This window comes from Carassius gibelio, chromosome B10 (genome assembly GCF_023724105.1).
Source record: "Carassius gibelio isolate Cgi1373 ecotype wild population from Czech Republic chromosome B10, carGib1.2-hapl.c, whole genome shotgun sequence".
Lineage (NCBI taxonomy): Eukaryota > Metazoa > Chordata > Actinopteri > Cypriniformes > Cyprinidae > Carassius > Carassius gibelio.
Window position 1 is genome coordinate 18260477 of NC_068405.1, and position 13778 is coordinate 18274254.

Sequence of the window (13778 nt, forward strand, 5' to 3'; positions counted from 1 at the left end):
TAATTTCCAGAGCTCTTCCTTATAGACTCCACCCTACAAGAGCTCGGTTTTTTGTTTAAATTACGGGTACATTACGGACACTTCTGCATGATCCATGTTGACGTGTTCCTCACTGGAGTGCTTTCAAACGTCAGGGCTCTGATCTTTAATTCATATGCCAAAACAGCTTTTAGCATTGCTGCCATCAAACAGAATGAGTCTGTTTCAGTAAATTTAGCTCTCGGTTTAGAAGCATGTAATGAGATGATGTTTTATGAGCTTGATCTAAAAATTGTTTCCATTTTAATTCTGGGGCCGGGTCATTTCCGCAGAATTTTCTTGGTCCAAAGCTTGAAAGATTGGTTCAGTATAAATTAAGCTCTTATGTGAAGCATGCGATCAGTAACCACAGAAAATAAATTCCCTCATCCCATTGCGTTAAAAGTAATGTAGCGTACGCCAATGGAACAAGGCATTACTGAGGATTTTTCTTTTGTTAAAGTGCTTTGTGTTTAATTTGCATGTTTTTGCAAATAATTTCATTTTGTGGTAATTTATGCTGTCTCCCTGTGCTCATGATAACCAATCCAAACCTAGTGGCCTGCATCATTTTGTGGATCAGGAACATTTCATGATATACATCGATCCTATCAGCCATGAAATGTGGAGGAAAAAATGTCTAAATTACGAGATGTTTATTAAAAAACTTGTAATTATGAGATATAATAACATGAGAATTGTGTGCTATAATTTTGCAGTTCTGAGAAAAAGTCAAAACGCAAGATATTAACTTGCAATTCTGAGGAAAAAAATATGATGATTCAAAACTGTGAGATATTGAATCATAATTGTGACAAATAAAGTCAGAAATCTGGGCTGTAAATTTGCAATTCTGAGAAAAAAATCTGAATTGCGAGATGTTGACTCAAATTTTCAAGATATAAACTTGTAATTATGAGAAATAAAGTCAGAATTGTGTGCTATTAATTTGCAGTTTTGAAGAAAATGTTTGAGATGGTGAGATAGAGACTTATAATTACAAGAAATAAAGTCAGATCTGCGAGATAAATTCAGAGTCATAAGAAATAAAGTTCTGAAATAAATGTTTTTTTTATTTTTTATTATTATTATTATTTTTATTCTGTGGTGAAAACTGGGTTTCCATAAAGAACACTGTGTTTACTACTCTACCGTTTGCATATGCTTGGCTGAGTGAGCTGTGTGAATATTGAATACTTCTACTTCTCCTGTCCTCTTCTGCAGTGGTACATGATCAGCATTGTCCACATCTACAACCGTTGGAGGAATAGTGAGATCCGTTGCTATGTCAATGGCCAGCTAGTTTCCTACGGCGACATGGCATGGCACGTCAACACCAATGATGTAAGTGTTTGTGCTGCTAGCAGCTTCCCCACATTTCCAGAGCTCTTCACATTCTCATTGTTTTTCATACACAGCCTCAAGAAGCACATAAACGTCTAAGTGTTGCCAAAATCAACTTCTTTTTCTTCAGCTTTGGAAAATATTGCACCTGTAGGGTCCAAATGACATGTGATTAGATAAGCGCTTGTCTCTGTGGATCAAAGGGATATAGATTAGCCATACACCTTTCTCCCTAAGGGAAATCTTTATAGTATATTGTGTATAGACTAGCTGAAGTAATTCAGAACAAGATGACCAGAAGATAGCAAGTAAACAGCTCCAGGAGGCCTTTTCTGAAAACGCTCAATCTGTTGAGCTGATAAAACACTCCTCTTTTTTTTATTCCTTTATCTTGATTATCTCCTCTTCCTCTCTGTCTTCCTACAGAGTTATGATAAATGTTTCCTGGGCTCTTCAGAGACTGCGGATGCTAACCGGGTGTTCTGTGGGCAGCTCGGAGCCATTTACGTCTTCAGTGAGGCGCTGAACCCTGCACAGATCTTTGCCATTCATCAGCTCGGACCCGGGTATAAGGTATAAACCCCGAGATCACTTTTGAGAGAGCAGGGTGTTCTGCAGCTGTGGGATACTCCTCCACCTTTGCTGCTTGATTGTTGCAGTATAAAGTGGGCGTATTGTGTTTGACTGAATACTTATTGCTGTAATTAAACTCTGTGCTGAGAACATTCAGATGGATTAGTTCTGAAACTGACAGGCGGTGTAACATAAAAGCTCAATTCCTAAACTCAACCCCACTGTCTGCCGTCTACGCAGACACTTATTCTCTGCAGTAGTGCATGTACTGAAATTCAACCTCTCAAGTGATTTGAAGTGATCTACATGGGCAGCAACAGTCACTCACATGCCACTTGAATGTGGCATCTCAAATGAGTCTGATTTAGGGTTGTTTTTGTTAACTACAGCTAAAAGTACAGTATTAAAATTTTGTTAACTGAAGAAAACAAGCAGAAATCAAATAAAACATAAATACTAGTTGAATAATTTTGCCTTGGCAATTAACTGAAACAAAATAAGGTGAAGTACCAAAATGACTCAAATTAAAACAATAAATAAAAATAATTTTAAGCTAAATAGAAAAACTGAAAAAGCATATAACAAAATTACAAAAAAATAAGTAAAAATAAAATAAAGCTAATTGAAAATATTAATAAATACTATTATACAGTAGTATTTAAAAAATGCTAAAATAATACAGGGGTGATTCAGAGTTTGGCATTTGTCTATATTGCTAAACTAATGATGCAAAATGCTGAAAAAAAAAATACAAATAAAAAAAAAATAATAAAAATTATCTTGTCAATATTGAAAGCGTCATAATTTATTTAGAATACATTTATTTTATACTAAGTACCGTATTTTTCGGACTATAAGTCGCACTTTTTTTCATAGTTTGGCTGGTCCTGCGACTTATAGTCAGGTGCGGTAATGTTTTCTCTTGGATCTAAATAAATTTAGATACTTATAGTCCAGTGCGACTTACATATGTTTTTTCCTCATCATGACGTATTTTTGGACTGATGCGACTTATACTCAGGTGCGACTTATAGTCCGAAAAATACGGTATACTGACATATTACTTAGGGCTTACTGATAACAAATTTTAATAACATTTTATTTGAAGTATTTCTTTATTGTGCATTTCTTAATATTATGCCTAAAACGTGTTTTAATATCACTAAAACTATAAGGGTATATTAATTAAGCTCATAAATATGTAAATGTATTTGTAGTAAACCTAGCACAAAATACATTTATTACAATGCGTTTTAATGTTGATGTTTTTTCCACAAGGAGAAACTGACAGAATTTCAAAAGTGTGAGGTCATTTCTAGTTATACTCGTGTTTTTATTTCTTTGAAGGGCTGTCATGATGAGTATGAACTTGAGCTTTCAGGTTGATTGAAAAAAAGCAGCACTTTTCTGTGCACTTTTTGTAGTTTTCTGTGAGTAGTTCAGTGAACGGTCACGGTGCGTGTAAGGCTGAGAGAACCCTTCCTCAAACATGGGCTGTGCTTAAGTACTTTCTCATTACACCTACATTTCCCTGGCAGGTCTGTTAATAACACCTGATGTTCTCTCTTCTCTGTTTCTCGTTCATTAAGCAGACTCTCACCTCTCAGACAGGCTTGTCTCTTGGGTCTATACGCATGTGGGAGCTGATAGCTGCTTCTGCTTCATGGGCTGAAGTGTTTATGCCAAAGCAGCACTTGACATAGATGAACCCTTAAAAAATCCCTTCTCAGTACAGAAACGAAGAGGAGAGGATAGATGAGTGATGTTAATTGCCTGTCTTTCTAGTTGACCAATTAATAGCTGTTTAAGAGAAGAGCGTTGAGGGGAAATCCAGGCTGTCAAGTTTGATTTTTCTCACTGAATTTTTTTCTCCAGCCGGGCACGAGACTCCCTGATTTCAGCCAAAGCTCTCAGGAAGCATGCGGACAGGGCTTGTTTACCCGGGTCATGATCTGACGATTAGAAGCAGCTCTTGTTTACTTGAGTCAGATGATGTTGTCGTACATTACTGCTAAATGGACAGATGATTAACCACATCTTTCAGTGCTGATCTCGTCATCGTTTTTTGCATCAGGGAAGCACTGCTTATTTAGGCTGTTGCTTTATAAGACTGATTGATATATCTCATATTCACAGTGGATTTAAAATAGTATAATAGCTTTTATCCCAAGAGCAGTAGCTTCTCTTAATGCGGTCCATGGATACTGTGATTAGACTTTATTTCTTTATTTTATATTTATACATTTGTTATTTTATTGCATTTCATTATTGATTTTAATGATATGCTGCAGACTGGATTGTGCCACTGAGAATTTCATTGGACCTCTATTACAATGACAGTAAAGTAAAGTATTTACCATGATTATAAAACTGAGCAACACGATATATATTGCATTGTGCTTTTATTTGGTAAAGTTGATTAATTTTATTAAATGTATGTTTTCTGAGGGCTTGTCAGTAGACTAATTTCACAATATTTAATGGAGATAATTTAAACTCTTTTCCCCTTTTCATTTATCTAAATATTTTAGTAAAAAAAAAAATCATATTTGCATAGTAATTTTTATTTGATTTAATTTTCTTTTTTAAATTAATGAAAAATATTAGGTAAATATTTACCTGTTTATTGTTATATTAGTTCATATAAATGAAAGTATAAGATTGATTCATTTCCATGAATCATTTCAATCAGTCAGTGAATTAATTCAAAACTTCATTTATGCACACAAAAGTCCCTGTGTAACATATTTAATATATTGAAATGTTTAAATAGAAATATTTTGTTTTGGTTAATTAATCTTATTAAGGTAAATAATAATAATACATTTGTTATTTAAGTGAATATAAATAAAAGTGACCAAAATTATTCTTCCCTGTGCTGGTTTACTGGAAAATGTGCCTTAATTAATAATAATAATAATAGTAATAATAATAATAATAATAATAAAGATTTAACAGTTTTTACTTCTTGCATTAAAATATGAATTTGATTTTAATTGAATTTAAAATTAATTTAATAATGGATGTTTAAAATACATCTCATTATATTGAATATAATCATCAAATAAAACGGCAAAATATTTCCATGCTTTTTAAATATTTATTGTCCAGTCATTCAGCCTTTTATGATAATCAAGGTGTTAACCAGATTGTGATTATTAGACCCCGACCAGCAGTTTGTGTTAAAGAGAGATTATGAACCTGAGTTCATTAAGCAGTGTTTAGTGTCAAGTTAAACCGGGATAACAGAAACAGAAAGTCTCTTCAATAAATCTGAGAATTGAAAATGAAAGCATGTCATATTCTCCCTCTCTGTCTCTCTCTCTCTTGGCACAGAGAGTTAACTGCATCTGGATTATTGAGGGATTTTTAATTATTAATCCTTGTACCCATGCAGCTGAAAGTTCCTGGGCGCCTGATTGCTGCTCATTCCAACTATAGAAGAAAAATCAAGAGAGCAGAGAGTGTGGATTATTCATGGGCTGTGTGTGTGTTGTCTGTGTGTGTGTGTGTGTGTGATGCTCTGTCATGAAGATGCTTTAAGAGACCTCAGACCTGATGTATGCAATGAATGTTTTTACATTATTGATAGAAAACTTAATGTGGATTTTTAATGCTAGCATCTTTTTTTATTATTTTTTTATTACAGGCCACTGCTTTATTTAGTAGTTACGTTATGTCTGTTCGGCATCACTCATTCTTCCTGCTGTCACCATGTTGAAAACATGCAAATTAAGTCATGTGATTCACAATTAGCCCACACAGGCCCAGATCATCTACAAGGGGTACAAAAAAAGTTACAAAAATAAATAAATAATATATATATTACACTTTCCAAGGCTGCATTTATTTATATTTTGCATTTACTAAAACATTATTATTATAAAATGTTAATAGAGTTTAAAATAACTGCTGTTAACTTTTTTTAGATGTTTTAAAATGTAATTCACTCCTGTGATGGCAAAACATCATTATATCAGTTTTCAGTGTCAAATGATCCTTCATAAATCATTTTAATATGCTTATTTGGAGATTATAAATGTCTTTACTGTCACTTTAGAGCAATTTAATGCATCCTTGCTGAATAAAAGTATTAACTTCTTGGGGGGGTAAAGAAAGTATATATAACATGTAGCAATAAAGTTTATGGATACTGGAAGTACCATGCAATATTACTGTCACATGACCTCATTGCACGTTCAGTCAAACCTCTTGTATATGAAACAGTATGCATTATGCAAAGAGGAAATTTCTTTGAAATTGCATTGCATTCTGGGATTTAGAGTATGCTCTGTTTACTGCATATATATTATACATTTTTGCAACTGTAGCATGCATTCATGCATACATAAAATGCACTGGTTCTGCATAGTTCATACATTCATACATACTGCATAATACAAAACTAGTGTAAAAAGAATGATAGCATGCCATGCCGAGTCATATGATTATTAAGTGCATGTAACAAATCTGGAATATATCTGGAAATTTGAGGCCAGGGTGTGTGTATGCTCATATTTCTGTTGCCTTATCTGTCAGTTTGTCTGTGAAAGTCTGGATGTGAGTGTGTGTTGCTGCTGTGGTCCGTATACCAGAGGAAGTCCAGATGTCTGGACAGCATGTGACAGCCAACAAGCTGCTCTCTGGCTGTGCATTGCCTTGGTAATTAGCATGTGAGGTATGGGGCACTTGGCATTGTCGCAAAGAGAGCCGTCTGGACCGGCGACTTGGTGTGTATTTGTGTTTGTAAGTTACATAGATCATCAGAGTGTATGAAGGCTCTGCTTAATTCCAGTGCTGTTAGTCTCTGTCGCTGCTGCTGGTGCAGCTGTCCTCTCATGGGATTGCGAGGAGCAAAAGAGAGAGAGACAGCAAGGAAAAAGTGTGCTAGCTTTGCAGCATGAGCTGTCAGCCATAGGGTGTGCCGAAGCAGTGACCCGAATCCCAGACAGCTGCTTGAGTTTGCCGGTGCTCCTGTGCCCTGCGTGATGGAAAAGATGAATGCCATGTGAATCTCCCGGAACAATGGGCCAGATTACATATTGTGCTCATGCCGACTGACTGCGTGATCATATTAATGGTCTCTTTGTCTTTATGAACTGTACTTTTCATACAAATTTGATGCAATATGTCTGCAGAAGCTAGACGATACCTTTTTGGTATGTTCTCAGGGAAAAGTGGTTAAAAAAGAGATGAGTCATGTTGATGGATTTGATGATCATAAAACAGCTGGCTAGTGCCATAGGCACAAGAGTACTGTATGTTTACATGCTGTTTGTTTATTTTTTGTGTACATAGTTTTTGTACTTCATATTATATATTATATATAGAGATATTTATTCATTAAATCTGAATTTATTATCTGTTATTTATTTGTTAATAATCTAGTTGTACTTATCTATTGTCCTAATCTAGTTGTCTAATAAACCTGGCATTTTATATTATGAATATTGTTAACTCTTTAACTTGTATAGTATAGGTATTATTGCAATTGTAGTGTATTTTATTATTTATTTAAATTATTTGGATTATTTATTTTAGATTTCAGAATTGTTGTTTTTATTTTTGTGTATATTTTTATTATTGTGCTCATAGCATGCTGTGCTTTAGCTTTTAGACTCTGCATGATAAAAGGTTGTATGTTGTTCTTAATAGAAGGCTGTATGTTTCTATTTAGTGAGCTAGCTCTGTTAGTTGTGTGTGTATTTGCTCTGGTGTGCGCAGAGTCTGATAGAGAAGTTTCGATGCTGCGCTCAGTGCCAGTCAGTGTGTTGCTAAGTGGACACATTGACAGCAGGCCTGAGGAAACTGCAGTGAATCACAGTGCCAGTGCAAGAGCTTATTTGCATCGTACTGTTTTTTGAAGAATTGCTCAGTGAGTGTGACTGTGTTTATGCTTCTCTCATCACTAATGCATCTCTCCTTTCTGTTCAGAAGAGCTGCTGTAGACTCATGAGGCATATAGATGTTAAAGATTTTATGCATTATGTGCAGACCAATATATTTAGCATACTATTCAGTCCTGTATACTTTTATACTGTGATTTCCAATGTAATTTAAACACAATGTTGAATATTCAGATATCATCAGATATGAAAGCTTTATTATTATTATTATTATTATTATTATTATTATTATTACCATTATCAGTCCTCTGGGATGCCAAGAGAGACTGAAAGCGAAGCAAAAAGTGAGAGAACCTCATTTGAAGGATGTTACTCATTTATGTGTTTCTGTGTCTTCACAGAGCACGTTTAAGTTCAAGTCGGAAAGCGACATCCACCTGGCGGAGCACCATAAGCAGGTTCTGTATGATGGGAAGTTGGCCAGCAGCATAGCCTTCACCTACAACGCTAAAGCCACCGACGCACAGCTGTGCCTGGAGTCCTCGCCCAGGGAAAACCCCTCCATATTTGTGCACTCGCCACATGCCCTGATGCTGCAGGTCGGTTTTTACTCTCACACACATATAAGCACATTCTATTTAATCATACATGTATTAAATTAATTTGCCCTTTTTTAATTTTCCTAGTTAAAATGAGGCAACTTATCTAAAAATCACAACTAATATCTTCATGATGATGTTGACATATCATGGACGTAAAAGAAAATATAAGCACATATGTGGCTAAAGGCTGAAGGCACAACATGTAGCTTATCATCATCAAACAACAGAACGTATACTGTATATATAATGCATATAATCACCTTCTATGAAACGTTCCTACCCAGTTTTCTAATAAGCAAGATTTTTGCTTGTGTATGCAGGATGTGAAGGCCATCGTCACTCACTCCATCCACAGCGCCATCCACTCTATTGGAGGAATCCAAGTTCTCTTCCCGCTCTTCTCACAGCTGGACTACAGACAACCCAACGACAGCCCTGTGGAGACGACCGTCTGGTGCGTATTGACCACACAGGCCGCAGATCCACAGGGCTAAATCTACAATTGCAAAAGTTCATTAAATCTTCCATTTTAACTTAGCGTATGCCATTTATATTTATAAGAGAATATTCTACCTTTTTTCTACAGTGGTCTTTTCTATCTTAGGTTTGCATTCAGAGACTACTACCGTTCAAAAGTTTGGGGTATTTTTTTTTTTTTAAACAATCAAAGCTTTTATTCAGTAACAGTAAAGCTATTTATAATGTTACAAAAGGTTTCATTTTGAATGCTGTTCTTTCTGTTCATCAAAGAATCCTGAAAAACAAATACATCACAGTATCCAAAAAAGCAGCACAACTGTTTTCAACATTGATAATAATAAGAAATGTTTTTAAGCACCAAATCAGCATATCAGAATGATTTCTGAAGGATCATGTGACACTAAAGACTGGAGTAATGATTCTGGAAATTCAGCTTTACCATCACAGGACTTATATTAAAAATATATTAAAATAGTAAATTGAAATAATATCGCACAATATTACTGAATACTGTATTTTTAATTAAATAAATAAAATAAATGCAACCTTGATGACCAAAAGAGAAGTAGTGCTATATTTTTTATATAATATAAAATATAGGAATATGAATATATAAACGTTAATATTTTCAAAACATATACTGTATGTGTGTGTGTTTATATATACTTAATAAATATACACAGTACACATGCATATATATAATGAAAGCAAAGACTTTTATTTTGGATGCGATTAATCATGATCAATCATTTGACAGCACTAATAAAAAGACTTTTGAATAATAGTGTAAATTAAAAAAGACAATTTTAAAAAATAGTTTGTTTTTTGTTTTGTGCATCTAAACTACACAGCTATGCCAACATAGGCTCAACCAGTAGTGTGAATTTGGGGGACTGCTACACTGTACACTACATCTGTTTGTCCGACCAATGAGAGATTGAGTAATTATCTGTATTGTAAATGTCCAAGTAGTGTCTGCATCGCCCTGCCTAGGCCCTAGGTCCATAGCTTCTAGTTTTGTATTTGATAATAAAAAGTTGTTTCCATAATGTAGACTAAAACTCAAGTCAGTCACTGTCAGGGATGTCTGCCATGAATTATAAATGGAATCTGTCATTCTCGGATAGAAATAGAGCGTGACGGAGAGAGCGTGGGATTTTGAGAGATTCGTGCCATTCATGTTCACATAGACCCTAGGAAAGAGAGAGAGACCCCTCGAAGAGAGGATGAGAGTCTAGTATGGTCGTACCCTCGTTTCTCAGGTCATCGCTTGGTTCTTTACAGTGAGCTCCCAGGCATGGCGAGTAGATTAGAGGTCAGAAGTGAGCTGGCAGGCATAATAAGCGGAGAAGAGTTCTGTGGGGTATCGATCAGCGGTAATGTTCCCCGCTGGGGTTTACTGTCTGTAGGGAGATGGGTGAGGTCACCGGCCCATCCGTCGGCTTATGGCACTTTAGAAAGTGAAAGAGACACTCTCACTGCCTCAACTATGTCATTTAAGAAACTTAGACATCATTCGTGTTTGCTGGAATGATGATATGGTTTTTAGGAAGGGAAACCATCATTATGTATCTGTGTAAATTTTTCGTTTTATACTGCTCACTGAGATACGATGTTGCCCCTGAGGTGTCTTTAAACATACGCCACTCTTAAAAATAAAGGTTCTTTGTTTGCATGGATGGTTCCAAGAAGAACCTTTAATATCCATGGAACCTTGGAAAACAGTTCTTTAGTTCTTTATTTTAAAATGTTCTATGAAAAAATGGTTCTTCAAACAACTGGTCTGAAACCTTCATTTTGAAACCTTTGTTTTTAAGAGTGTATTCAATGTTGGTGTTTTGGTGAGTGTCCTGCATGTGATGAACCTTGGTGCTCATGTTAGCAGGTCGAACCCCTTATGCATTGTATTCTAATAAATGTATCCAAATAAAAAATGTATTTTTTCATTTCTGCTTGCAGTGCCACTCTCTTAGCTTTTCTAGTGGAGTTGTTGAAGAGTTCAGTAGCCATGCAAGAGCAGATGTTGGGTGGAAAAGGCTTCCTGGTTATTGGCTATTTACTGGAGAAGGTAAGACAGATGTCCATTATTATTTTTCTAATTAATAAAAGTCAGTTTATTGTAAATTTGAATTATAAAATAGATATATAGTGTCAGATTCGCATAAGTTGCAGACGATGACTATTTATCATTTTAATCATCTGAATTGAAATAGTTCAATTCAATCTGAAAGGAATAATTCACCCAAAAATTACCCTTGTTCCGAACCCCTAAGAGCTTTGTCTATCTTCAGAACACAAATTAAGATATTTTTGATGAAATCCGAGAGCTTTCTGACCCTATATAGACAGCGACGCAACTGACACATTAAAGGCCCAGAAATGTAGTAAGGACATCCAGGTGACATCAGTGGTTCGCCTGGAAAAAACGAGCGCGTCGCGATCCGCGTCGCTTCCATTATGAGCGCGCATACCGCACGCCCACATTTGAAATAACGAACTTGAGCGAGCAAAAGATGCATTATGTGAATGGCCCCTTACAATGTCTTTGCTACATTTCTGGACCTTGATCGTGGTAGGACCCTTGCTGTCTATGGAGGGTCAGAGGGCTCTCAAATTTCGTCAAAAATATCTTAATTTGTGTTACAAAGTTGAACGAAGGTCTTACGGGTTGGGAACAACATGAGGGTGAGTAATTAACGACAGAATTTTCCCTTTTTGTGAACTATCCTTTTAATAAAAAATCAGAGCCATGGCTTAGTGGGTAACACACATGCTCTGGTCACACTGAGCTACAGCACTTGTTCTGGAGATGCAGGATTGGATACAGCTTGCATCTAGAGTTTCTATTAATAAAAAGTGTCAAAAGCTTGAAACACACGGTCTGTTTCACGCTATACTGTGTGACACCTGTCTCTCTCTCTCTCGTCATTAGTCTTCTCGGGTACACATCACCAGGGCAGTTTTGGAGCAGTTTCTGTCATTTGCCAAGTATCTAGATGGGTTGACTCATGGAGCTCCTTTACTGAAGCAGCTGTGTGATCACGTTTTGTTTAATGCTGCCATCTGGATCCATACACCAGCTAAGGTGAGCTCGTCCCACACGCTAAAGGTCAAAATAAAGAGTCCCATTTCACATGTGTCCATAGCCGTTTTTGTTATTTTTTAAACTTTGCAATTACATTCAAATAGTGAAAATAGTGTAAAAAGTCTTGATACCATCTGCCACCCATGAAACCACCACCAAAGGACCTTTTGTAAGAGTGTAAGTCTTCTAACCCAAATTCTAACCCAAGCAGTCGGCTTACATTAGGCATGCAGAACTTGCATACTTGATTGCTCAAAACATATGTGTCTACAAACCCGATTCCAAAAAAGTTGGCACACTGTACAAATTGTGAATAAAATGCATTGATGTGGAAGTTTCAAATTTCAATATTTTATTCAGAATACAACATATGTCATATCAAATGTTTAAACTGAGAAAATATATCATTTTAAGGGACAAAAATAAGTTGATTTTAAATTTCATGGCATCAACACATCTCAAAAAAGTTGGTACAAGGCCATGTTTACCACTGTGTGACATCCCCTCTTCTTTTTATAACAGTCAAACATCTGGGGACTGAGGAGACAATTTGCTCAAGTTTAGGAATAGGAACGTTGTCCCATTCTTGTCTAATACAGGCTTCTAGTTGCTCAACTGTCTTAGGTCTTCTTTGTCGCATCTTCCTGTTTATGATTCACCAAATGTTTTCTATGGGTGAAAGATCTGGACTGCAGTCTGCAGTACCCTGATCCTTCTTCTACGCAGCCATGATGTTATAATTGACGCAGTATGTGGTCTGGCATTGTCATGTTGGAAAATGCAAGGTCTTCCCTGAAAGAGACGAAGTCTGGATGGGAGCATATGTTCTTCTAGAACTTGGATATACCTTTCAGCATTGATGGTGCCTTTCCAGATGTGTAACCTGCTCATGCCACATGCACTCATGCAACCCCATACCATCAGAGATGCAGGCTTCTGAACAGAGCACTGATAACAACTTGGGTTGTCCTTGTCCTCTTTAGTCCGGATGACATGGCGTCCCAGTTTTCCAAAAAGAACTTCAAATTTTGATTCGTCTGACCACAGAACAGTTTTCCACTTTGCCACAGCCCATTTTAAATGAGTCTTGGCCCAGAGAAAACGCCTGTGCTTCTGGATCATGTTTAGATATGGCTTCTTTTTTGACCTATAGTGTTTTAGCTGGCAACAGCGAATGGCACGGTGCATTGTGTTCATCGACAATGTTTTCTGGAAGTATTCCTGAGCCCATGTTGTGATTTCCATTACAGTATCATTCCTGTATGTGATACAGTGCCGTCTAAGGGCCCGAAGATCACGGCATCCGGCCTTGACCCTTACACACAGAGATTGTTCCAGATTCTCTGAATCTTTGGATGATATTATGTACTGTAGATGATGATAACTTCAAACTCTTTCCAATTTTTCTCTGAGAAACTCCTTTCTGATATTGCTCCACTATTTTTTGCCACAGCATTGGGGGAATTGGTGATCCTCTGCCCATCTTGACTTCTGCTCTTTTTATACCCAATCTTGTTGCCAATTGACCTAATAAGTTGCAAATTGGTCCTCCAGCTGTTGCTTATATGTACATTTAACTTTTCTGGCCTCTTATTGCTACCTGTCCCAACTTTTTTGGAATGTGTAGCTCTCATGAAATCTAAAATGAGCCAATATTTGTCATGACATTTCAAAATGTCTCACTTAGAACATTTGATATGTTATCTATATTCCATTGTGAATAAAATATAAGTTTATGACATTTGTAAATTATTCCACTCCTCTTTTACTCACAATTTGTGCAGTGTCCCAACTTTTTAACATCGGGTTTGTAGATATTTTTGTCGGTCA

The 13778-nt window shown here is 36.2% G+C and overlaps 1 protein-coding gene across 11 annotated transcripts in view; it reads left to right on the forward strand.

Annotated features, from left to right (window-relative positions):
- nbeaa (neurobeachin a) overlaps positions 1-13778 on the forward strand; it is a 113491-nt gene that overhangs the window by 63006 nt on the left and 36707 nt on the right. For all 11 annotated transcript variants that reach the window (XM_052567454.1, XM_052567463.1, XM_052567456.1 and 8 more), the window contains exons 7-12: positions 1243-1362; positions 1789-1935; positions 8183-8380; positions 8704-8837; positions 10823-10931; positions 11796-11948. In XM_052567454.1, the coding sequence (XP_052423414.1) occupies positions 1243-1362; positions 1789-1935; positions 8183-8380; positions 8704-8837; positions 10823-10931; positions 11796-11948 (861 nt within the window). The remainder of the gene's footprint in view (positions 1-1242; positions 1363-1788; positions 1936-8182; positions 8381-8703; positions 8838-10822; positions 10932-11795; positions 11949-13778) is intronic.